At 41.6% G+C, this 27,612-nt stretch overlaps 1 protein-coding gene across 3 annotated transcripts in view; it reads left to right on the top strand.

The window, feature by feature from the left end:
• CRIM1 (cysteine rich transmembrane BMP regulator 1) overlaps window positions 1-27,612 on the top strand; it is a 192,885-nt gene that overhangs the window by 118,608 nt on the left and 46,665 nt on the right. For all 3 annotated transcript variants that reach the window (XM_023251961.2, XM_023251962.2, XM_023251963.2), the window contains exons 7-8: window positions 1,659-1,856; window positions 21,040-21,168. In XM_023251961.2, coding sequence (XP_023107729.2) covers window positions 1,659-1,856; window positions 21,040-21,168 — 327 coding nt within the window. The remainder of the gene's footprint in view (window positions 1-1,658; window positions 1,857-21,039; window positions 21,169-27,612) is intronic.

The raw sequence follows: 27,612 nt of genomic DNA, 5'->3' as shown, positions 1-27,612 counted from the left end.
GCTGGCAGCTCAGAGCCTGGAGCCTGCTTCAGATTCTGTGTCTCCCTCTCTCCTTCCCCTCCCCCGCTGTGCACCCTATCTCACTCTCTCTCAAAAATAAAAAATAAACGTTAAAAAAAAAACAACTTAAAGTCCACCCTGCCTTTATCTGTGCACAGGAAACAGGACAGAATGCCACACCACATTCTGTACCTTTTTCTGTCTTCCTACGGTCCTGTTCACTGTCTGAGCTATATTTACCACATAATATTGGAGATCTGAAAATGTTTAAAGTATACAAACTACATTCCTAACATTGAACAATTGTTTATACCAGGGAAATTCTTTCCCATCTTAGCAATTATTTTAGCCGACATAAGAGAAAGGTGGTTCACTTTTTAGAAGTGTCGTTGTGGATTAATTTTTTTAAAAAGTCACATCAAACTTTTAACCTTCCCAAATGATTTGTTCCCTAGCTGGCCCCAGTTTGTAATAGTTTCTCAAACTACGTAGCAGTTGGTGGTGTAAAAACACAGATAGGAACCTCTGTGTAATAATCATAATGAGAGGTCTGGGCACAGATCCGGTTATGTCTCACTTCCTGGAATTCAGATCCAGGCTCAGAGTAGAAATGAAGTATGCAGTGTAATATTTTTTATTAAGAAATTTATAAAGTCTTATCTAGCTCAGGTCTCTTGGCTGCTTCCCTTTCTGGCAGGCTGACTTTCTAAAGCTGTGACTGCATGATTTTAACTTTTGGAGTTCTGACTTTCTTATAACGCCCTGTTACCTCTTTAGACTAAAGAGGACCAAACTCATGAGTGCCTGGTCTTTCCTCCCCACTCAGCAGCCCTTACTCTTTGAAGCCAGGTTTTACGTGTTTCTGAAAAAGAAAATTGAGTGGTTTATCTGGTTGCTCTCGTTATGATAGTAGTTGGGGATTTTGTGTGCAGTGTTTATGTCCTGGTCAGTAACGTCAGAAAACATTTTTTAGTTTTTAACAGTAGCCTTGGCTACTTTTGTTCCCCATCCTTGGCTGCTGCTTGGCCACCCAGCTCACAGGGAGAAAAATAGCCTAAGTTCACAGCCTTTCCTCCAGGGCACAAATAGCCACCCACCGTATGTCTAAACCAGCCTCGTCTCAAACAAGGCCACAGCAAATTCCTGCTGTCCTCCTCACTGTTGTCCACGTGGACCTCCAGGCACCCCGAGATAGACTTTAGTCCATCCTAGAAGTCACGGCATCGCTCTGAGTTGGATGGGGGCATTATTTTCCCCCACTCTACAGGTGGTGAAATTGAAGTATGATTAAACATTAAAGCTGACAACTCAGAAGACCTTGTCAGAGCCTAAAATGGACCTATGTTTTGCAGTCACCAACCCCCAGCTCTGCCCACCAAGTTTTGGAACTTTATGTAGTGGTAACACCTGCACGTTGGTTTTTATACCACAGATCCCCTGCCCTGTCTGCAGTGTCAGGATGGGTGGACATGAACTCGGTATGACAGCTGCTTTTGCATGTCCCCCCTGGAGACCCCTTATGCAGCCCGAGCTTCTGCTGATCACAGCTGGAAAAGAACTGCTGATGACTAGCACCTGGGAAAAATGTCTCCAGGTGCAGGCAGGGATAAGATTTAGAATGCCCCCCCATCTCACTCTGAGCTCACATTTTCATTTAGATCCAGTGTATCCTTTTAATAATCCTGCCGGCTGCTACGCCAGCGGTCAGATCCGCGCTCACGGAGACCGGTGGCGGGAAGACGACTGCACGTTCTGCCAGTGCATCAATGGGGAGCCCCACTGCGTGGCGACAGCCTGCGGGCAGAGCTGCATGAACCCCGTCAAAGTGCCCGGCGAGTGTTGCCCTGTGTGCGAAGGTAAGCCTTGTTGACTCTGCTGAGTCCCTGGCGGATGCCTCCAGTTGGGTCAGCTTCTGCCAGTATGTTCTTGTTTGTTTTTTATTTCCTCGGGCGTAATGTCTACTTCATGCTGTTACCAGTTGCAGATGAATTTTTTTTTCTTTCCCCCTACGGGCCCAAACTAATCATTTGGGGGCAAGTGTTGCAAACTTGCAATGAGGATGGCCTGGTCTCTCTTTTTTTACTGCTGCAAATATGCTTATCTCGATTCTTTACAATATAAGAATATATACATTTCAGTTCAGTTCACTTCAAGCCTAATTAGCCATCCAAAGGTCAATGGAATAAAACAGAATGGGAGATAAGACCCGTGACTCAAGCATTGTGTGTTTGAGTTATGATGCTTCCATGAGCCCAAGAGTCCTGATGGCTAGAAGGAAAGCCTGGAACCATCAAAGGCAACTTGCATTCCTCACTGCCTTCCTTCTGAGCATCCATTCTGCTTCTAGTATCCTGAGGCTTTGACTTCGGTCTTGGCTGCCTGTATTCACTCTTCCTGTTTAATGGAGAGGATCCCGAGGCATTCTGGGACTGTCTTTCCCCAAACCCTATTCCAGTCCATTTCCCCCGTCCTGGGAAAGTTCTCTGCACCCTTAAGGTAGCTTTAATCCTCTGTCTGTGTCTGTTAGTACAGACAAGAGAGCGAATATTTATACTGACAGATCCAATAGAGAGAATCCATCATTAAGAAGCACATTTGCACAGAAAAATGAACTAAAGTGGATCATGTTGAAGATGGATCCTTCTGGAATTTTTTAAAACAGCTATTAAGGAACTGACAGGTCTTTTCAGAAATTCAGTTAAGCTGACTAAGTCCTGTATCAAGAAGTCTTTTGCTTCTACCCAGATTGTAAGAAACTCAGACTTCAGAGTTTGCCTGACCAGCTTTATTAACCTCTGAGGGCTTAGAATTATAAAGAACTTAAAAATCATACAAACATTTAAGGGGAGGACTCTGGGTCTATTGATATCACCAGTTCCCTCACCATTATTCTGCTCAGAATGCAGCTGCCACACTCCAAAAGTTTATAGCTTCCAGATGACCAGTTTTGTGGAAATCACCCACCCCTCACACATACACTCCTCCCATCCCCTGAAGGCGGTGTTTCAGCACCGGAAAAAGGAGTGGACGGAAATACGTGTGATGGTATATGGTTTGGCTTTGTGAGAAAAGGCACCTAGCTGAAACAGAGGTGGGAAGACCTTTCCCTGAGAATTTGGGACAGTCCGCTGTTGACTTGAAATCCTTAAGTACATATATGTGCATTGTAGCATTGAGAGAAATTTAAAGCCTAAATATATTAACAAACACTAATCCGTTAACTTCATGAGTCCTGAATTATAAATTGAAAATAAGACTAAAAAGCTTCTTAAACAAACAACAACAAAAAAAATAGGGTCTTTCGTCTAAAAGGAAATGAAGGGAAGACAGACCCTTTTGCATTCATTAGCATACCTACCATAGTGACAGAGAAGGGAAACTGTTAGTGACTGGGAATATCTGTGTGTGTGAAAAGGACTGATTTATTTGTACAGCATGTAGATGTTTGGAGAGGGAATGAATGTTAGAGTTTGATCTCACATCTCTGTGGAGGTGTGATCTAACCTTCCACTGTTTGAGAAAAGAGTGATAGTTTTGGTCAGCTATTAATTCCAAAAAATTTACCAAGAACTTCTGATTGTCCAAATGCGGCACTGGACACAAAGATAAATGAGAGACAACTGCTCGTTAAGGTCAAAGAAAATATTTTAGGCTGTTTTATACAAAACCAAGAGAAAAGGCATGCCCGTATTTAGGTACTGTGCGGTAAGTATCTGATGTCGTCTAATGCAAACGCAACACTGTGCTGAAGGCCACATCATTGTGTTTTAAAGATGAAGAAATTAAGGTTGAGTGAGATTTCGGTAATTCCCTCCAAGGTCAGTTGCCGTTATGTAGCAGTGATGGGATACACAGAAGTCCTGTCAGATTCGGCTACGTTGCATCATTTTTCCCACGACCCCAGATGTCATCTGTTTACTCATGCCCCTATTGCCACTTATTCGTCTCTCTTCATCTCTGGCTCTTGGCCCGATGTCAGGGGGAGTGGGGTGACAGAGGAGGAGGTCATTTGTGGTTTGAAATCTACTCCGGGTGTTTCTGGACCTACCCATCTACCCCCCTCCTACCCCACCCTTTCCTACCTGCCCCCCTCCCCTGCCCTGGTTTGAGGAGCTCGGGCAGGGGTGGGGGGCAGGAGAAGGATGCCTTTGACAGTTACAACAGATTTCCTTCCCAAGTCTCGTGTCCAGATAGTCTCCTTCCCAGAACTCAGCACCTTGATTTCAAGCTCTAAGCTCTGCTGCCCTCAATTCCTTGGTTTCTCCTTACAGCACTTTTCTCTCTTCATCCAGCCTTCACCATGCTCCATTTTCTAGTCCTCAGAGAACTCGATTGATTATGTTGAGTTTCTTGTTTTTAACTTAAGTAGTGAGTTTCATATAAGATTATGCTTGCTGTCCAATAACTTTCCTTTTAAGGTGTAGTAGGAAGACAGACAGATTCTTTTCGTTATGGGATCAAAAAAGAGCATGCAGCTTTAAGACTGAGTACCAGAAGGTTACATATTAATAATAATAAGCTTATAAAATAATATAAGGCAAATGAAACTTATTGCTTAGTTTATAGGACCTGAGAAAGTCTCCGGAACTATTTGAAAACAATTTTTTTCAGCAGCATATTTAACAGAATTTCAAGTGATCTCAGAATAGCAAAAAGATTAGATGAAGTAAGAAAAAGGGAAGGTGTTAATGTGTAATAATCAGCCACGATTACTTGGAGAAACCAGGAACACTGGTATTTATGCAGTTTGTACACAGTAAATTCCTCTGTGCACAATTGCATAACAAATGTTGGCCCTCACCCTATTAGCTACAGTCCCAGGGTACTCAGAGCCTGAAATTAGATGAAAGAGCCCACACAGAGATTGTGGTTTGAGATTCTTTCTAAATAGATTACTGGACTTCCACATATGGTGTATTAGGACCTACAGCTGGGACAAACATTGTTGTGACCATTGTTGTTACTGGAGATCCGTACGTTCCAAGCGACAATGCCATGTGCTTGGTTACTCCTGGAGGACAGGGGAACTAGGGCCCTTCGAGACTAGGCTGTTACTTGATAGCTAACTCAATTCACAAGTACCTAAGTGCTTTTTAAATTGGCACTTAAGTACTCTCATGATTGAGTCTTACCAAGTTATTGTCAACACCCAATTCAGGTATACAGATAAGCCATCCCATTGTGTGAGTCTGTAACTGACTGTATTCTCAGGTTTTGCTCTGCTGGCTTTTCTCCTCCTTTCCTCTTATTCTTCAATCACATGATTTTAGTTTTCTCGCCCTTGTTAAAGAGCTAGGATAGAAGAGAATGGAATAGCGTATGAAGTTTGCAATGCAATTTAAGCGTACAGATGGAAGATGTGTCCTTATCTCCTTAAAAACTGAAAACAGAAAAGGTGGCAGAGTGAGGGCTTCCTCGGCATCTGGCACCGTTTGTGTCCTCTCATTTATAGCCCTTAATGACAGTGGCTAACATTTCTTGCACACAGACAAAGACAGCCTGTTTTAAGGGCATCAGCTCCTTTGGTTCTCACAACTTCCCTCTGCTAGCCCCATCCTAATGTATCATCACAGAATCCATAGTTAGAGGTCACGTGACTCGCCCAAGGCCGTAGAGCTTGAAACTGGCTGGCCAGTGTGTTCCCAGAGCCCTGGCTCTGGACCGCTCAGGAGTGCTGCCTCTGAGACAGCACACGGCGCTCCAGGTCCACGAGTAGCCTGAAAGAGGCTACTCCCCGACGACCCGGGAATTTATCATATTTTGTAAATCCAAAAGACAGCACCTGACACGTAAGTAGGTGCTCAGAAATTGTTAATGAATAAATGATGAGCGAGTGAGGCAGGGAGGGAGCAAGAGCCTGGAGTAGGAAATAAAGCAAACTCCTCTTACAGACCTCCTCCTGAGCTGAGGAAGGAGGAAGACTCTGTGGGCAGACCCTGGTAGAGGTTTCTGTAACCAGAGTCTCACATGCTGACCCTGAGCAGATGAAGAAAGAGCAACGTTAGAATGCTTATATTTGAGGGGCACCTGGGGAGGCTCAGTTAAGCATCTGACTCTTGGCTCTGGCGCAGGTGGTGATCTCACGGTTCATAAGATCAAGCCCTGAATCCGGCTCTGCACTGATAGCACAGAGCCCGCTTGGGATTTTGTCTCCCTCTCCCTCTCGCTCTCTGCCCCTCCCCCGCGTGCTCTCTACCTGTCTCTCAAAATAAATAAACTTAAAAGAATGCCTATGTTTGAAAATACACTTTGAGAGTAGGAAGCAAGAGTGTTAGATGGAGTGTGTTTGGCACACGATGGGCCCAGATGTCTACAGGCGAGCTGGACCCATTAGCTTCAAGTTGACCACGCGTCCTCCTGATGAGCACGGAGCTCTCGACTCCCTCCCAGGGCAGCCACAGGGCTCTTTCATCACTGGTTTGTAAACTGTGGTTTATTCCCTCTTCAGTTTAGCCCCTGTGTCCAGAGTCCCACAATGCTAATGCTCACTGGCAAGTTGAATGTACTGCTTTTAAGACCTGCCTTGTTATTTCACTACGTTTTTTTTTAACGTCGCAATATTGAAAATACTTCAACTTTTTCCCAGTAATATCAGATATAAGTGGTGCCTATGCTGATTCTTAATGTCAGAGGGACCCTAAGGACACAGTACCATTTTCCGTTTAAAAAAAAAAATCTGTTTTATATTTAAAGGTAAGATAGGTGTTGAGGAGGGAAATTTTGGCTACAAGGTATATATGACATGCACCTGATGACCCAATAAGAAAAATGCAAGAAATGTGAACAGGTATGAATGAGGCCAGCCTGACTGCCCCACCTGATGCAAGAGATAAGAATTTCATTGTTACTTCGAAGTCTTGATGTGGGGCCCAGTCTGCTGTCTCATCTTGGGCTATGGCTGGACCCCGCCCAGGTGGCCTCTGTGACCTGAGTGTCCTTCAGGCCCCACATACACAGTCTCCTGCTGGGAGGATTTGTTGGCTTTGATGACCAGGGGGATTTCAGAGCCAACACCCAGAGTATCACTTATCAAAAATCAGGAACAGCATAGGTAATATTTCATAAGGTAATATTCAACATTATGGCTTAGGTTGCCAGTAAATACATTTCGTCCTTGTGGTTGGGCAAATGGCTAGTTTCTTTCTACTGTTTCTGTTTCTCTGAAACAAGAGCAAATCTGTTTCCTCTCTCAGGATATCAAAGAGTTATTTGTAGCTTATCAAAGCTAGATAATGGGTACATAAGGGTCTGTCCTGTTACTCTGTCTACCTCAGGACTAACAGAAAAAAATCTTTTCCATAATAAAAACTTAAAATGAGTGCTGTTTGCAGAGTTATTATGTGAAACTGAGCTGAGTTTCAGCCAGACCTAATAATTCTGCTTACCTGGAGTGAGCCAGCTCTTCTAGTGGAAGAATAAGAGATTCCTTTGCATTGATTCTTCCTAATTCTCTGAACTTGGGATAACATGTGATTGAGCCAAACAGTCAACTATCTTTCTCCCTGGTACCTGGCTTTCTTAGATCTCTTACTGGGGTAATCCTGATCCTACTTGAGACAGTGTTGAAGAGCATTAGGCTTCTCTTGACCTGTGTGGATGGAGTAAGCCACTGCAACGTCAGCTCACCCACCAGAGTGCCTGCTGTGTTCCTCTCTTAAGGGCTGGAGGTCAGTGAGCTAGCAGACATAACAGCCTCCTCGTCAATCCTAATTGTATAGGAGCACTATACTCTTTCCCATAAATGCTGATGGTGTCTTTTGAATCAAGCCACCCTTCAAGTGAAATTTCTACTGGGCTGCCAGAAAAGTCTGTACCAGGCACGTATCTGGGTGGGAATTCCTTAAAACGAGAAAAAATGTTTCCAGCCCTGCCCATAATACTTCCTCGCTGAATAGTATCTCAGATGATTAAGCTACTGCTTCTGTGGCACGGAATCAAACATAGTTTGGCTGACCCAAGAGGCAGCGAAGTCAAAGATGCCACAGGGTCACATGATATCAACATTCTGATACATCAAACAAGGATCAAAACTCAGTTTATGGGTGGTATTGCTTCAGTGCCATATACGATGCTATTATTAGTAGGCCAAGAATAATAAGATACTCATAATATCTCAAAGACCGTTAGGCATGCTCTTCCATCCTTTAACTCTTAAGTGTCCTGGAAACTAGTTCCATAAATGGAAGTTAAAACATAGCACAGTCTGAGTTGTTGAGTTTTTTTTGTGTGGGTTTTTTTGTGTGTGTGTGTGTTTTTTTTTTTTTTTTATTGACCAAATAAGGTCGTATGTTGGGTAACAGACGCAGGGAACATGACTGTGTGTTGACCTAGGTAGGTATTTAACCTAAAGCATCAGAAATTTTTCCTGGATGAATTTCATAGTGTTGTGATTTTTTCTCTGGTAATTTAAAATAGCTTTAGGTATTTCAACTAACATTAGAATGTTATTGTTCGGAGCTGATTGTGAAATGCGTGATTAGAAAAACCTCTGCCTCTGATTTTACAGCTTTTTCAGCAGTCGTAGCTATGAAGCGTTTTCCTGTTGAAGCTCCCTGCCAGGGGCTGTTCTTCACGTCTTCTGCTCTCCGCTTCCCATACCTAAAAGGGCATTATTGCTGGGTGTCTCATCCTTTTCCTGCGTAGATAATAATTGAATCTAATAGTTCAGACTTGGGCCTGCTAATTTTCATCTAATCAACAGAGGCAGGAAAACATAGTCTGGAATGCTAACTATGTGAATGAAAAATATTTAGTCATTCTTGAAATGATAGGAATGTTTTTCCAACAAGCTTAAATAAACACAATCTCTACTGAGACTGTGTTAAACTTTTTTTGGATAAGAGACAACTCTTAGGCAACCAAACAGAAGTTAATGAAGGTTATTAAGAAACATGCCCTTCAGAAAAGGCTCATGGACTTTAAAAAGAAAGATCCCATATTCTTTATGGTGCATAGCCATTGACCCTGATGTAGCAGAATTGGTTTTCTTTTAGCTTTTTATCAGTTGATAGAATTCACCACGTTAAGTAATAATCACATTGTCTAGCTTTTTGGAGATTTTCTGCTGCACTTAACTGTTTACCTCCTTTCTAGGGAATGGATTGGTCTCAACACGCCTGGTTTGTTTGTTTTTTAACGTTTATTCATTTTTGAGAGACAGAGACAGAGCGTGAGTGGGGGAGAGGCAAAGGGAGGGGGAACACAGAATCCGAAGCAGGCTCCAGGCTCCGAGTTGTCAACACAGAGCCCGATGTGGGGCTCGAACCTACAAAGAGTGAGATCATGACCTGAGCTGAAGTTGGACGCTTAACTGTGCCACCCAGGCGCCCCCTCGACACACCTGTTTTAAAGCACCTGACAGCACTTTTCATGTGAAAGCTTGTTTGTTAAGACCAATGCAAGGTCCAAGGATAGAGTAGTGAGCTTCTTTTTCAATGTAGCAAAATGTACACATCCAAGTGAAGTGTTTTTCCTTTCAGAATAGTTCTGTGGGAAAACTGTACAGTTCCTGCAGAAATATAGTCGCTCAGAATATTTTTGGTACTCCTCTGTTGAAACTGGCATTGGGGCTTGCAGCACAGGCTTTTGAACGTCTTTAGCTTCACAGACCCCTGACTTCAAAGGTTTATCAGACTCTAGGAAATAGTCAGAGTCATTCACGTCTAAGTCTGGTGAGAAAAAGTGGATGATCTACCTGGGTAAAATCATTCAGAGGAAGCAAAAAGTGACAATAAAATAAAGGCACTTTGTCTTCTATGACATAGTAATTTGCTCTGAAAGCAACTCCGAAGAGAAGTTTCAAATAGAATTTTAACATGAATAGCATTTCAGCACAAGCATATAGCCTCTGAAAGTGAGGGCTTTTAGCAATAACACTTATTTGTAAGTATAACTCCTGGTGTGTTTATTAAAAAAAAAAATCAATTCACTTACTACATAGTATTTTTATGACTTCTAGGGGCTAGAAGCATTTATTTAAATGGTCGTATGTTACATTTTTCTGAAGTTACAGGTGCTCCAAACATATTTTCAAATAAATTAGACTAAAATAGTTTCCCTATAGAAATAACTCTTTTAAAAGAGGTAGTGATTCCTACACGATTTAATATGCTAACTCTCTAACTCCACTTCTGATTGGACCATTTTAAACTGTGTCACTGTATGGTCTCAAGTTTATCTTACAAGAACAAAACGATTTCACATTGTTTAATACATGAGGGTTAGCTGTAGAGATTGTGAGTTACCCGGTGAATTAATTGTTCTAGAGGCCTTATTTAGAAGTATTCACTGTGCTGTGTCTGATGGTTGAAGATAAAATGTCACTCAAGTGTATAAAATGCTGCAATATTATTGTAAAAAAAAAAAACAACCCTGCAGGAGTGAAAATGTCTACTAAAAAATTAAAGAATGTCCTCTGGCCATTTGTGGATCTTCCAGGAGAGGTGGCTGCTGAGAGGGCAGGGGTCCAGACCACACCCACATGTTCTCATTTCACCCCCCAGGTACTCCCCATATCCGTCAGCGTGCAGACTGGGAAATCTGTTATCAGGGCACCCAGCACTGCCACATTCGGTCCAGGGGTCCTACCGTCGGTTGGATCTAAATTCCATTGGCAATAAGCCATAGTGAACGTGGAGTACTTTTTTGAAATTTGGCAGAAACGGGGGATGGTGATGCCTTGTCATGTCACACAGTTTGGTTTTTTTTTAGTTGAATTATTAGCAGTTAGACCAAATTTTTACCTACCGTTTCTAGCTGCAGAATGAATACCTATTTACACATAAAATTTACACAGTACAATTTTACCTTCACGCCTGAGAGCCTAGCTGGTTTCATCATGTCTTTTTGAAACGGAAGCCAGTTCACGTGCAGACCACCGGAGACCCCAGCACTTAGCTGGCCACCAGTCGAAAATAAGAGTTAGTACAAAGCTCCAGCTCTTATTTTGCATCACCACTGTGAAACACCACCAAGAATCCCCACGAAACTTCTCACACCAACAAGTACTTGGTCCCTGGGTTTGACTGTTCGCCTTAGCTGCTAGGGCACACTGAGAGCCGAGTCTGTGAGCCACGTGACTCTTCAACCAGGCAGGACCTCGCAGCATGCTCTCTGGGTGCTGACCTCATCCCTGGCTGCAGGAAATTCTTTTCTACGTAAAATTTACCTTGGCCCTCCATTCCTCACTTTATAAACGTATACATGCTTGATATAACTTGAGACCGCTTTGGATCTGCTTTGGGATCGGCTAGGTGTATTGAATGCGCGTTTAGGTATGCGGTGCCTGCCATTTGCCTGCGCCTCTGTCTTGCCCTGTGGCCCTGGAGCCATTGGTTTGGACGTCAGTGGGAAGACAAGAGATGGTGTTCTTTTTCATCTCAATTGGAAAGCTCTTGCCCTGCATGTCCGTTCCCTTTCTAAACCAATTCAGGGAGTCTCTCTTCCATTAAAAATTTTACCGAGAAAAATGCTTAGAGATAATAATAAACAGTTTGGGGCGGCTCTAAGCCTTGCAGATTGAGAAGGATCAGCAAGTTCAGATCTTTTTAAGATCATGACTCTTTCATGCTTTCTGGGAACCAAGTTTTAGAAAGATTCCATGGAGATTTTAGGCCAGATTAATTCAGTAGGGCTGCTCTACAGTCCTGTAAGAGAGACAGTGAGCGTGTTACTATTTGAGTGAAACGCCCCCAGTGTCATTGTTAAGAAAGTACTGGTTGAACTGTCTCTTACTGTTGACATATGTCTTAGATCACACTGAGATTGATCAAACGAAGATTTGCTCATCAAAGGCAGCTTTTAGAGATGGGTCTTCTGTATCCTCTTGCAACTTAAAAATGGCAAAACCACTGGCAAAGCTATGCAGATACTCCATATTGTAGTGTAATGAATTTGCCCTCCTCCCCAAGGATCCAGCAAGGCCCCCGTCATGAGAGAGGAAGAACGGGGTCAGCCAGGCGCACAGAACCATTGTCTCAACTCACACTGGATAAGCTGATTATGAAGAGATTTCTGTTCTCTTCGAGACACCATGGACACAGTGAAAATGCGGAACAATGATATCAGACTGCTACTCAGCAAACGTGAAAGGCGCCAGTGGCCGGTCACTAACACGCTCCAAAGCTTACCAGACCATATGAAAGGATGTCATGGACCGACCCACATCCCAGATGCTTTTCATGTTATCTCTGGAGATAGAAAATGATGCTTAAGTTACAATGGTCAGGGTTCAGAATGCCAAACCAGTTGTCGCACCATTTATCAGCCAAACATTTAAGGCCTGCAAAAGGGCACATAATGCATTTACTCAGCCATCATCTGAGACCAGTTCTAGCTCCAAGCAGGCAGGATAGTCATTAACAACAGTAATTATAGCAACATGTAATAACCGTGTATCCCTTAGAGTTTGTTGTCCCCTCCTTGTGATCTTATTTGAGCCTCGCAGTGATATCGTGAGGTTGGAATAATTAATGGATATTCCCATCTTATAGAAGCCCAGAGAGGTTCAGCATCACATGTAAGGTAATAAGAGCATAGGGACTCATGCTGAATCTCCTGACTCCAAGTCCATGTCCTTGGCATTGCTTCTCCTTAGACCCCATCGTGAGAAGGGAGAGAGTGAGGAAAGTAAGATGGTGAATATGAAAGGACTCGACCATGATGGCTCAGACTCAGAAGCCATTCTTGCTCCTGGCTCTGTTCTCAGTGCTGAGACCCAATGACTATGATTCTGACCTGTTGTGGCCTGGCCTTTGACCCTGTTTCTTTTCCTGAGCCTCTGTCTGGTTCAGGAATTTTGACATTGCTCTATGACCTCCAGGAAAGCCTGTTGCCGCTGCCGAGGGATATGCACCCTCCCCCCCACCCCAGAGGGCATGCGAGCCACTCCCCAGCTGTCTCTGTACCCAGGCCTACCCAGCCTCGTTCCTGTCCAGGCACTGGGCCCTGACCAGTGGCACTGACGTCCCCACGGAGTAAAATAAATAGGCTCTTCAACCCCCTCCAGGTGCCAGGCACTGGGATGACATCATCAGTGCCCTTGTGCGCTCAGCTTTGGACTTGTCTCTTTTCTCCCTCTGACTCTTGCTGAGCCCTTCGTCCCCTGCTAGTTGTGTTGCTGAATTGAGTGCGTGCCCAGCTCTTTTCAGGACTATTTTAGTAGCACTTCATTCATTTGGCACCATCAGTGAATTGAGGTAGTCACAGACGTGAATTCTCCAGCAAAGCGAAATTTGGGGTGTCAGATTTTATGTTAAGAATTTTGAAGGGAGACCTACAATGTTTTGTATACCTGTGTGCCTTCTCAAGCCAAAGGTACAGGTCATAATTTAACCTATTGTAGGCAATGGAGTATCATCACTGGGTTTCTCAGACTGCTTGGGTTTGGGGATTTTCACTCTGGTTTCACTATTATTAGAGTGTCTGGTTCACAGCAGCATTCTGGTCTAGCTTGCTGCTTGAGAGAAGCTCATTTATTGAATACCTGTGTAAGGGACCAGCACAGCCATGAGGATCCTAAGGAACTTCCTGTCCAGTCCTCCAAAAGGTAGGAGGAAATTGGAGATTCAGCTTGTTAAGGACAATCTTGAGTGGGAGCCCTTCTTCCTCAAAAAATGTGCTCTGACTTTCAGTGCCCAGATGTCTTTTTTTCTTTTTTTCTTTTTTTCTTTTTATTCATTCATTTAGCACGACTGTAGGCCAAGTTCTGTGCTTGGTGCTAAGGTTATAAGCCATGAATAAACCGGTGCTCCTAATGCAGGGACCTTTCCTCTCTGCTCCTTGGCCATTTCCCAGAGGGTTGGGTTAAGATACCAAAATTCTGACCGCCTGACACACCTAAGTTCAATATAGCTCTTAAAATGTGTGTATACACACACATATACAAGTGTATTTACAAATGTCACATGTTATTTCTGGTTAAAGATTACCAAGATACGTTCTCTAGGAAAATGAACAATAAAAGTAATATAATAATAAAATATAAGACTAGTATAAAAGATCCAAATTATTCTTGGAATCCAATCATTTTACGAGCTCTCTCAACTTGAATTCCTGGAAAAAGATAGCCCGCTCTGTTTAAATTTTTTTTTTTATTTGTCTTTTGTGGTCTTTTAATAATAACCTCAGAATCATACTACTGTCTTTTCCTATTAAACATGAGATTGATAAAGGAAGAAAAATATCTCCAACAGCTCCTGGCTCTGTTCTCAGTGCTGAGACACTGAGAAAAAGCATACAAAGTTAATAAATAGGTCTAAAGTAAATATACGGTCCCTTCTCTATCTGACCTTAAAATAATATGAATCTTGGGAACATTTTCACACCATTCATTTTAAAATAAAGAAACTGCTTTGTGATAAGTACTTTAGAAATTACAAGGATGTAGGTGTTGTTATGAGAAATATATACAAAAGAAAAAAGGATCACTAAGTATGTAGTGGCTGAAAGAATTTGAAAACTCCAGTTGTAGATTTTTTTCCATGACTTAATGAGATTTTCCTAAATACACATTCATACCCCATGGAAATCCCCACCTTCCAGATGAGGACATTTTTGTATCCTCAATCTTTTTCTTCTTCTTGTCTACATTAATAGTTTCCCCTGCAGCTTCATTTGGGAAAATTTCATCTTTACTGTACTTCTCTTCCCAGGCAGTAATTATGTTGACAGTTTGGTGATTTATTGGACTGGTATTCTGACTGTGGTCACCTTTGAAAAGCGACTGTGGTTAACAGAATGACATATGAAGACACAGCAAAACAGATAAGCTATCTCCTTTGGTTCTGTCTTGTCCAACTTTATCTCCAGTTTTATGGCCCTGGCCAGGCCAACAGCAACTGGTAGGCTATAGGAGACCTGACATATTTAGCCTTAGAAAGTGAGCGAAGCTTTGGAATTTTCCCACATTCATTAGATATTCACATGGCTTAACCAAGTCCAGCCCCAAATAAGTAAATAATTAAATTAATTTGAAAAAAATCTTAAGAGAATACCTGAAGTAGGTCTGCAAAGATAATTGTTCATCTTTGCCTCACAACTGAATAAGCAGGCTTGTGAATTTATAGACAAGAGCCATGTAACATTATGCAAGCCATTATTAAAGTCCAAAAGGAAAGGTAAATAAGAGACAGGAATAAACCTCATTTGTTTTGTTACTTCTACTTGAAAATTTTAGCTTACAAAAGAAATGTTAGAATGAATCTACCTTAAAAAAAAAAAAAAACCTACTTTTTCTAGAAATTTGCCCGTATTGATGTTTTTCCAGAAAGACTTCTCTTAGCATGTGCGCACACCCACATGTATGCGTTCATGTGTTCGCAGCAATCAAGGGTGCTGGCAGACAGCTTCTGCCTGCAGCCAGGCGCCCCCAGACCTGCCTCGCACCCAGACTGCAGCAGGGTGGGGCAGGACTCCTAGAGAAGATTGAAATCTGCAGCTAGAGCTAATGACCCCGTATCCAAGGCGGTGCTTCCAACAGACCCAGAAGGGATGGCTCTGCTTGTCTTCCACAAATGTCCTTCTCCGGTCACCCGCCCAGACTCAAGAGCTACTAATTGGCTGTCAGCCTTCCCAGGGTTGCTAATCAGAAAGAGTGCTTCACACCTTTCTCAATGGAGATAATTAGTATTATTTGCGGGAGATAAACAGCTCATAGTAATCAAGGTAATGAGAAGAGCCTTGTTTGCATTATTTCAAAACCAGAAGTTCAGTGGAGTAATACAGATTAGACACCAAGTTAAAAGCATCTATTAACATTTTCATTTAACCTATAGCTGCTCGAAACAGAACAAACTAGTGATTATATAAATTATTTCAGGAGCAAATTCACATGATTATTACACGTTTTAAAATAACGGAAGGCCAAAATATATTCTTTTGTTGTTGTTGTCCCAAATATGTTAAACTATCTGACAGGACGAAAGGACTGATATTAAAACTTTATATCAACATCTTACAAGGTTAAATTGGTTTCATCTTCTTCCTTTTCTTTGTGGAGAATTTTCTGTAAAATAAAATAACAAAAAGCAAAAAAGTAGAGAGTATAGATTTGCTTAACACATTTGTATTTCCTGAATAATCAAATATAATTATTTTACAGTCTAGTACTATGGCCTAGGAGTTAAAATAATGATTTTATTTTAACTTTGTACTCTTGATCGGATTAACTATGACCACAGTGCCTTACCATGTCCACTGAGTAGATAAAATTGCTCCTAAGAAATACTTGAACATCGATGTAAAATATTGGTGGTGTTCTTCAGAAACCTAGTTTGTGAGGCTCTCGGAATCTCAAAAAAATATGAATGTTTTCCTGGAAATATTTTTACTAGTAAAGGACTTTGTTGGGCTTCCTGAGATATGAAAAATAGCTATTCCTAAATTTTAAATAAATGTAAAATTAAAAAGCAGTATGTGTTTATGTTACTGCATATTACAGGTTTCCTTCCAGAATTTTGTTCTCTAAGACTTAGGATAAGAATTGGTGACTGAACATCTGGACTCCTGACACAACCCCAAGGGTTCTTGTAAAAATAGCTCTTCTGGACAGTGTGAGGTACTCTGAAAATCATTGAGGAAAACAGGCTGAGGAGAGCAGCGACCCCCACTCAGATGCGGGGTCGGAAACAGCAAGCAAACTGGATGTAGATGTAACAAACACCCATTTTTGTTCTTTATTGCTTCTAGGCTCAGAAAATATTTCTAGAATTCTTCTCCACAAAGAAGCTGTTCCAGGGTTCCCTTTAGAAATAGTTGTAGCCAAAGACAATGAATTCCTGCTGTTTCAAGCCTTCTTCCTTTGGAGGACATTAAGGTATTTCTTTAATTCCTCAGCTGATTCAATACAAGATGAGATGGAATTTCAGGCTGATCCTGTAAGCAGTACTTCACTGAACTTCCCCTTGCCAGATACCCACGTTTGTGCAAGTGTTTTCTCATTCTCCTCAGTGAGGAGACCCAAGACCATTGCTCTCCTGTGAAAGGGGCCCACTAACACATCTCCACCCAACGGGTTTGAAGGGGGACAGTTTTCTTTGCTCCACGTGACAGGCATCATTTACCATGATGCATCAGTGTCTCCAAAAGTCTTAGCAAGACTCTGTTCAACAGATAATCCCCAAACCTGCTGAGGGTACAGCATCACCATCATCCTTCTAGAAAGGCACGTACGTTCTGGACTATCACTTCAATACCGTATCCCATGTCATAAAAGAGCATAGACACGCAGGATTTACATGAGAATCTTCTGGTCTTGGGGCCAAGACTCATCAGGATATCCTCCATATTGAGAACACTGTTGCTCAGAGAAACTGGGAGGTAATAGCAGTTCCTGATACACATAGTTAAAGATGCTCTAACAAGCCGCATGCACGTTTCCCAAACCTCACTAACACCTCCTCGAGCTTCTTGATGTATATGGATTAGAAACAATCATGCTATGATACCACAATTCTAGATTCTTTAAAATTCCCTCTTCCCACACCAAGCACTTCCTTGGATAGGAACTTTGCAAACAATCTTGCCCTGTAAGGACTGTAAATGTAACGTTGATTTTAAACGCTCTAATTCAGGATGGTATCCCATGGGTCTCACTTTGGGTTCATTATTTGGAATAAGAAATTGAATTGCAGTAGTCTTTCTTTCTCAAAACACTGCTCTGGTGTTAGTAATAGGACCACTTCAGAGATTACATGTGAGTGTATTGGACTGACTGAGAGAAAACTCTCAGATCCGTTTATGGTGATAGCAGACTTTTTGCTAGTTAACTTGTAGTTGCATATTCCTGTTGTGACATTGTTCTTACAGAACTCTAGTATAGAGAGGGCCCACAGGGTAGGACACTAGGCACTAAAATGTTGAGAGAATGATGGAAGGTAATAGAACGGTAATGCATGACTTCAGACGAAATGTTAGACAGCTAGTTGTCTACGCATGTGTCTCTTACAGATCACCATTTCCTCCAGTGACCTAGGAAACCAGCAGTAAGTACCCCCCAGAATCGTGCATCACCACCCTCAAAAGGCTTTTAAAATTTGTTCCAGTTTGTACTTGAACAGGAAAACACTACTTACTTGTTAAATGTCCTGAAACGAGATGACAAATGTTAAAATGCTTTCTAAAAACAGTTAGACTTCTGTCTGTATTGAATATATCACAGTGAGTGTTGTTGTATTCAGCCTAGCCTATTGAGTGGAAATTGAATAGCTCTCAAGTAAATTGACAATTTTCATGAGTAAATGGTTTTGTTGAGTTTTTCTGTGTTTTAATATTAAATATTGAGGGAGACATAATTTGAAATGTATATACTTCCCAATTTCTTCCACCTAATGCATCATAAATGAAGGGGAAATACAATGTTAAAGGCAGAAAATTTTTTGCTTCTTGCATTCTACCATATTATCTGAGTCCTGGAAGACATCCAGTAGGACTTGTTTTATCTAAAATATTTACAATGCAGCATTTCAGGACCAGCACCTAGTAAACAGCCTTTCTATGCATTTTCTTTTAACTTATTAAACTGAGCAAAAGCTATTATCCTGAATGTTGTAGGGAAACATGTAGGGAAAATGTTGTATTTCCTCTCCTGGAGAAATTTGTGCTTGATGTACATCCATGACTACACACACACACACACACACACACACACACACACACACACACACACCCCCTAGCTGATGAAGCTATTTGGATAAGGTGTGGGACTGTTCAGGTCAGTGTTGCTGTTCTGATCCCCAACAACTCTGTTACTTTTTCCTTTTCCTTTCTAGCCACAGATCACAATTCTGATCTCATCCATTAATCATGATAAGTATCAAAAATATCATGTACCTCACTATTAATTCTCTTAATAAATCCCTAAAATTCACTGAAAGTAAAATTCCATGATGCATTTCCAGCCTCAGTGTAATCTGCCCAAATATATGCTTTTCCATAATACGTTCTCTAAAGCAAAAGTTTTTCACAAACTTAAGTGTCAGTAAAGAATACAAGCTTTTGTTTGGCCCGTGTAGACACGCTCAAAACGTTTCGTACCCATCAGCCATTCCCTAAAGCATTGGACAGAGAGTTCAGAATCCAGCCCTGATTTTTGCTCTCCTCACTCTAGAACATAGACCTAACCCCTTTTTCTGTGGGATAATTGACAGCATGGTTACTTAAAGGTGATACAGTTCCTCTGTTCTGTCTTAGGTTTGTGGTCAGGATGATGTTGACAAAACATTGGATGTCTTGTGGCTGAAAGCTGAAATGGAATCCTTATTTGGGGTGACTAATAACAGTAGTGATTAAAAAAAAACTATATAGTTTTGAAAACCAGAGATGTTTACAGTAAATTTTAAAAGAATGTAAGAAGGCAGCACAGCTGTAATTAATTCACTGTATCTTAAAACTTGCCTCAACTTAGAACTACTTTTTGATGTTTACAGTTACCTGTGAGAAAGGATACTTTAGTGATGGAAGGAAACCAGAAGTTTTACGGCAGTGGAAAGTTCATATAAAAATTTCAGGGAGATGTGCTTCAAACCATGTTGCAGTAGAAATAGAGAATGTGCTATACCCTCTTCATACGTATTTGTACTGGGAGAATGCCGATCAAAGCATCCCTTGCGTAAGTCAGAGTTGCCCGCTACCTGTGAAGCGCTGAATCATCGGCCTCTTTTAGCAGATGGATAAAAATTTAGAACTCTTGATCTTAGCAGTGGCAGCTAAAACCCTTATTTTAGTCTCTCTTCCATGGTAACTGGAGATGAAACTTGAGAAGACAGTGCGAACTAATGGATAGAGTGTTGGACAGGAGGTCAGGAACCTCTGTTCTATTCCCAGCCTGCTACTGGGTTGCTATGTAAACTTAGATAAGCCAGTCACCCTCTCTGCACCTCATATTTTCCATTTGTGGAAACATAGGTACAGACATTCCGTACTTAGCTCTTCACAAAGATTGTGAGAACCCGCTTACTCTGAAGAAGTTCATAGTATCTTTTGATTAAAAAGAGGATACAGAACTATGTCTGTGGCCCTGTTCCCTTTGTCAGCACCCTTCCCAAAATCTTACGTTATATAAATTGCCCCTTATCTGCACTGCAAAACAAGAACCGTTACAGTGGGCCTTGTATTGCACAGAAGCCAAGATTGTGACCTTGGAGCCAGAATGCCTGGGTTCGAGTCTTGGGCCCATCACTTATCTGTGATCTGGGACATGTGAGCATCCTAGATTTCCACACCCATAAAGTGGGGAAAACGATAGCGCTCCTCTCCCTGGAGTGGGATGAGGCTTGAAGGCGTTTATGAAGAACATTCATTGCAAACATTGTACAGACCCATTATGCACTTTACATAAGTGTATAATTACTCTTATGACCCAGGACAGTTCTTCATTATTAACATGGCAGGGAAGGTAAAGCTTCACCCTTGGCCTTGGTTCCTTCTGTGCACCTCTTCCCAGAAGGGCTGCTCGCTCTTCCTGCTGACTGCTTGTGTCTGACTCTGCCACTCCCATAAGCCCTGGGCCCCGAGGATAAGTTCTCAGTCCCTGTGATCCATCATATCATTTGTAATAATTGAAGAAGTGTCACATAAATGATAGGAAATCCAGATTTCAGAAGTGTAGCAAAATGAAGAGCTGATGGACCGTTGGAAGCTATGTCCTGATTTTTTATAGATCGCTCAGAAAACATCAGGAAGAAATAAAAGAGAAGTTGACAATTTACATGGAATTGATTTAGCATCTCCCCTCTGCTTTCCGTAGTGGTGACCACAGGGAAGTATTATGTAAGGGTACCAAAAAATACATGAATTGTTCAAATGTAAAAAATAAAGTTTGGGAATTTTCAAGAATCTAAATAAAAATCTTTCTGTTTCAGGGCTTACGAACATTATGAAAGTGTGAAAGCTTAGGGTTTGATGAAAATTATTGATTTTTTTTTTTTGCAACTGCAGTAGTGTGTGGTTTCAAAGGTTGAATAGCGTCTAAGAGGTAATCATGTTTCATTGATTTTTTTCTATTATTATTATTATTATTATTATTATTATTATTATTATTAGAACCAACCTACATCACAATTGATCCACCTGCATGTGGGGAGTTACCAAACTGCACGCTGACGGAGAAGGACTGTGTTTACGGTTTCAAACTTGATCACAATGGTTGTCGAACCTGTCAGTGTAAAAACAGTAAGTAGACGGCCGAAGACGGCACTTTTTACTTTTTCTGAGCCTCGTGTGATATTGTCAAAGCATATTAGGTGATTGAATATCTCTTTCATTCCTGTTGAGGCATTCCCTTAGCAACCTGAAAGAAGAAAAGAAAAATTTGTACTTAAACAGATGCACAGTCATTTGGGGAAAAAGAGGTTCTCCTTTCTCTTGGTTTTCACCCCCATTTCATTGTGTTCAGATACTCCGCATGTCCCGCTGCATCATGGGTGCAGCCCTTAGGCCTTTGGGGTACGGCTTTCCTCTTTCCGACCACCTATCGGCTGTCTCTGTAACACCTTTGCTGGGCTCATGCGATGACAAGGCGGTCACCCACACAGAGGGTGACACAGTCCGTGTGTGGCAGCCATAATTCTTAGAATGTGCTTCACACTGTTGATCCCAGCTCGCTCATATGTAGATTCCAGTCACGCCTCCAGGTCATGCGTGACCTCCAAAACTTTAGAGAGTAAGTATATTGCATTGCTTCCAGAGGGGGGAAAAATTGCCCTTCTTGTTTAAAATGATTTTTAATCTTCCTGATTCTTCTAGTGGAATAAGCCTTTTCAGTCTTCTCAGCCATTCCACACGTGACACGGGTTTTTGGACTTTCTTAGTCCTTTCCATCTTTTGACATAATATGTCATTTTCCTTATGTAAATGTGTGTGGCCCAGAAACAGATAGAACACTTTAGAATGTGGTCTGATCCATGCAGTGCTATTGTGTGGCCTGAGTTTGCATTAGCTCTTTGAATTGCACATTGTTGGGTAATACTGAGTTTACAAGTATAGCTAGCTAGCACCACTCGGTGTCCTTTACATTGGCTGCTGGTAGGTGGTTCTCCATGTGTTCCACATTTGAATATTTGATTTTTTTTAAAGGATACAAATATAGGGCCAAATTAAATAAGAAATTATCCTGAAAGTTTTAAACCATTTTCCAACTGTTTGGAATATTTTTGAATCTTGATAATGTGATAAGCATAACTTACGTGTCCTCACGCAAACTGTCAAACTGGAATAAACTGTACAGAACCAAGGACAGAGCCACACAGCACTAAAGACCTTCCTGCAAAATGGCATTGAACCCTAATCCTCACTCTTTCAGTGAAGTTACTCAGCTAACAACATGTCCCATCATCTCGTGAAACAGTCTGTCTGTATCTTACCTGAAATCAAAGCGCATTATATTTGCAGCACCCTTTTGCTGGAAATTCTGTTTGAAACACAAAATGAAGTGCATGGGGCCTGGCTTGTTCTTCATGAACCTATGCTGGCTACCGGTGGTCATTGCTTTCTTTTCTAAATATCACAAATCATATGTTTAACAGTTCTTTCCACAGAATTTTCAGTCATGAATGTCAAGCTTGGTTTCTGTAGTTTTAGAATCCTTTGTCCCTTTTATTTTTTTTTATTTGAGAGAGAGCGAGCATGAACAGGGGAGAGGAGCCGAAGGAGAGAGAGAGAGAATCCCAAGCAGGCTCCACCCTCAGCACAAAGCCCCACTTAGGGCTCGATCCCACGACACTGAGATCATGACCTGAGCCGAAATCAAGAGTTGGATGCTCAACCGACTGAGCTATCCAGGCACCCCTCTTCTGTCCCTTTGGAATTAACATTTGGTGACCTCCTTTAGTTTTCTGAAATCTCTTTCCATTCTCTCTGATCTCTCAAACATAGACCATACTTCTATAATAAGCAGGTTCTCCGTGAGCCTTTGGGTGTAATTATCCTGAGCTCAGAGGCTTGGAATTATTTAACGTATATAGATGTTCACTTTCTGATTTATCAGTTATCTTGGGCTTTATGTCTTCTTTTTTTTTTTTTTTTAATTTTTTTTTTCAACGTTTATTTATTTTTGGGACAGAGAGAGACAGAGCATGAACGGGGGAGGGGCAGAGAGAGGGAGACACAGAATCGGAAACAGGCTCCAGGCTCTGAGCCATCAGCCCAGAGCCTGACGCGGGGCTCGAACTCACAGACCACGAGATCGTGACCTGGCTGAAGTTGGACGCTTAACCGACTGCGCCACCCAGGCGCCCCTATGTCTTCTTAACCTTAATTGTTCAACGCCTTCTTCTATAAGAATACTTTTGATGAGGAAGACAGAAAATCACAGTTGAGTAATTCAGTTTTTTTCAGTTGTCAGTGTTACCATCATTGTGCCTGCCTGATGGAATTGGTGCTAAAATGCAGTTTACAGAACCGTTGTTGTGATTGTGGTTGTTACCACCTTTAAATGTCCTAGAAGCCTCCACTCATTGGGGCTGTCCTGCCTTCATCACCTCCCTTTGGAAAGTTGAGTTCATTAGGGAGCTGCCTTGACATTCACATGTGTTTGCTTCACTGGCCAACGTAGATTTTCTAACATCGAGATCATTGGTATTGTATTGTGAAGAGTTCATATTTTAATACTTCTCAGCTCTCTTGAGCTGCACACCTTTGTGATCAAGGGAGCATACCTAAATTTTTTTCTGAACTTTTTGAAGTCTAAAAATACAGATTTCATTGTGCCTGATCTCCCCACCTACCGCCTTCATCTGGGCTTTGCTGTTTGGAACATGGTTATGCTTATATAAGACCCCCAGCCCTTCATAAGGAACCCTTTGTAGTTAAGCCCAAGGAAACCATTTTCCTTCATTTGTCATTGAAGCAAGTTAAAAATGGATCACTGGCATTTTGCAAAGTGAGACTGTTAGGAAAATTCTCTTCTGCCTGTCTTCATGTTAGTGTCATCTTCTGGCTTTATAACAGGGACATGTGTGCATATTATGTGCTGGGAGCCTCCATCACATTAACGTGGAGGAAGAAATATGTACAGGAGAGTGTTCCATTTTGTGTCAACATTTTTTTACATAGAAATCTTGATCAGCTGTTCATTATTTGCAAATTTTGTTTGCTTGCAGGGATCTCTGGTCTTTCTTCCTTCCCTTCTCCCTCCTTTCTTCCTTTGCCTCATATGATAGAGCACCTGCTGAGTTCTAGGTACAGTTCTAGGTGTTAATGCCACAAACATGAGTAAAATGCAAGATCACCCCTAAGAAGAAACCACCTACAACCAATACACTAATGAAATATCACCATTTCGAGTCAAATTCTTTAATTTAAAAAAGTAAGTCCGATGAAGAGGAAGCTTTGGTCCTATAGAAGAGCCCAGGCACATGCCCACACCAGAGGAGGGAAATAACTGACCCATCTCCCAGGACCACACTGGACACTCAGCAGAGGGTGTTTGAGTGAACGAGCCAGGAGCCATCAGAATTGGGGATGCCTTTGGGCATCATTCTTGTTTGAGATCCCTTTCTGAGATCTTGCTGTTCTGACCACATATCCCTTTTGTCACACCAAGATTCTTGACCCAGGTCACTCTTCTGCTATCTCACTTGCTGCCACCATATACCTAAGACCATAATCAGACACCTAGTAGAATTTGTCAGTTTGTCTATATCATACAGAAGTCTAGTTTTAGAGTGAACATTCTGTTCTCACTCCCCTCCCGTTAGCAATCCGGACACCTTAGGGAGCCACACCTTTTAGATGTGAGTCACAGTAAACCAAACTGTCAGACCCTTAGTTGTCAGACTCCTGTGACCGTACATGCCCAGCTGTCCTCCCAGGCTCTTGCATCAGGTTGACCTGCATCTAGCTGGTCAGGTCAAGTTGCTTTACTTCTCTGAGGCTCTGTGTCCTCATCTGTAGAAGGCGGATAATAATACCTAACTAATGGGTTGTTTTGAGGACCGGATCAATCAGTGAATGCAAAGCTAGCTTTACTCGCTGGCATATGGGCATTGTTACTCTGTTTACAGAAAATGGTAGCTGTTTTATAACAGATCCATTTCTGAGTCAGCCCAAGCCAGCTGAAGTGGAAAGCCCCCAGCTTCTCCTCCTTTGTTCCAACACAGACCTGGCTCTGGTTCTTCCTGCCCTCTGACGACACTCACACAAACAGCTTTCCTTCTACCTCTTAATTTTAGCAGTTGAATATTTTCATTCTCTTTCACCTGGTTTTAGAAAAAGGAATCTTCCTTGTAGTAAAAGATGGCATTAAGTGTGTGTTTTTTTTCCATTACAGCTACTTGATAAGTATTGATTTTGTTTACATTTCTCCCTTACATTATTATTATTTATTTATTTTTATTTATTTATTTATTTTTGCATCCCGTTAAAGCCCGTTTCACATGCAGTAGCCCCAACCATTCATACCTAAGTGTTCTGTTAGGGATTAGACCTTGTTTATATAGACCCCTGGCATCAGGATTTCTTAAAATAAGACCAGTGCCAAATCAATATTTTCCCCTGTTCATTGCTTTGTTGTTCGTTCATTCTTTTTTCATCTAGCATTTGTTGATGGCCCATCTTATGCCAAGGGATATGAAAAGATAAAAATGGGCCTTAGCCTCGACTAATGTTAGTAATAATGCCAATATGCTGTAATGATAGTGCAACATAACCAAGCATATTATATACATAACCACTTTTCCATTGAAATCAAAACCCGGTGGTAACGAGTCTTCCAAAAAGTTCATGGAAGGTATAGGACCAAATACTGTGTTGTTTGAACACACTACAGCTTTGCTATGTTAACCTGTAACAGATAATATTCTTATAACACTGCTCAACAAAGTCATACATCAAAGGCACACAGAGAATTTAAATGATCTCCGACTCATCTTCTCCTGTTCAGAATAAGGACAAGAAATATGGTAGAAAATGTTTAAGTACTATCGCAACAGAAGTTAAAACCGAAATCATTTAGATGTGCTATTAGTAACCTAACACTTATTGGTATAAGCTGTTAATAACATTATTTTTTAACCAAAAATGTCTGTTGCTGTCACATAGACACAGTACACTTCAGCTCACTATATGAACTTTATGTAGCAAATGAATTAAATGCCATCCATCTTTTGGCATCTTATTTTCCACGTCTTTACATCAAGTGGTTTTCACTGGATTATTTTTAATTTCTCTTCCAGTTTTAACATTCTGTAATTCTAGGAGTTAATAATGCTTTTATTCAGAAACTGATGCAGGCATAGAATATTAGCAAGAAGAAAAAGGCTTCATATTTTTCACGAAATATATATCCGAATCAAATATCTAAAGGTTGTAGCATTAAATACAGGGAAGCAGTCTCCATGTTTTCATTGTAACTCAGAACCAAAGTAATAACTAAAGACCAAAGTCAAGATTGGCACAACTGTTTGTCGTGTTGCATTTCTTTATTTAATAGTCTCAGGGGCTTCACGGTGCCCTTAACTGGTAGGTTAGTGGGAGTTGGCGGTATCCAGGAGTGTGAAGAGCTGCCACAGAGAAGTGCAGCACAGCCCCGGGTCATGGTCATGTGGCGCACTACATGCAGTTACGTGGTTTTCACTTGTGATAAAGAACTGATTCAGTGGTGTCACGTTTCGGCCCTGGAAACAAACAGCGCTTTTTCTCCAGAGTAAACAGTTTCCCACGTGGCTGTTATCGACCAGCCGTAATGCACAGGCTCTGTACTTGGCCATCATTTATCACTTTCTCTTCAGGAATCTTCCCCTATGGATTAGAAAGCATTTTTAGATCATAGTAAAGTCATAATGCTGAAAAATTATGAACATAAAGCCGCCATTCTTTCTTTCATGTTGCCTCAAGTGATGTACTAAAGCTTTTCAAGCAAACTGAACCCTCCCCCCCACCCATTCATAAATGAGATATTTGTACTTTGTTCTGCTCTTTATGTAAAAGTTTGCTTTGATGGTACCTTTCTAATAAGAAAAGTCCATAATTGATACATGGATCTAGGGCTACCTTACCGTCTTTAATATTCTTTCTTTCTGAGAAGAAGAAATAATAGAAGATGGTATTTTGAGATGGTTACCAAGTGCCGGTATTTTAGGTGACTTTAAATACTAGCAGAGTAAGTTTTTTCGACCTATTTATTTTTCTCTTAATATGGCAGCCTTGATGAGAGTGGAGGGATAAATAGCAAGAACATCGATCGATTCATGTTCATTCACTCCATTCTAAACGCCATCGTAGCACCCAGGCTGTAGAAGTAAGAAAATAGGGCCCCACCCTAGAGCCTCCTTCTCTTAGGGGAACAGAAGCGAGACAGGCCCAGTCTAGAACAGGCCAGTGAGCAGTCCCAAGCCAGGGCGACATTAGAGCATCCTGCCCTAGGTGGCGTAGCCCATCTCCTGTCTGTGAGTTCTCTGTGTGTTTGTGTAAACATAGCAGCCTTTGTTTGAAATGCTCTTCCATTGCAGAGCAGAGGTAGTTCCAGACTGATGTAGCTTTTATCAGTTAGTTTCAGCTTGGTGAACAACTTTCTTTCAGAGTGAAAGCCAGTCTAGGGCGCCCGGATGCCTCAGTTGGTTAAGCATCCAACTTCAGCTCAGGTCATGAGCTTATAGTTCATGGGTTTGAGCCCCGCAT

The sequence above is a fragment of the Felis catus genome, chromosome A3 (assembly GCF_018350175.1).
Source record: "Felis catus isolate Fca126 chromosome A3, F.catus_Fca126_mat1.0, whole genome shotgun sequence".
In the NCBI taxonomy this organism is placed as follows: Eukaryota; Metazoa; Chordata; class Mammalia; order Carnivora; family Felidae; genus Felis; species Felis catus.
Note: the sequence above shows the minus strand (reverse complement) of the source record. Positions and strands in the feature narration are given on the sequence as shown.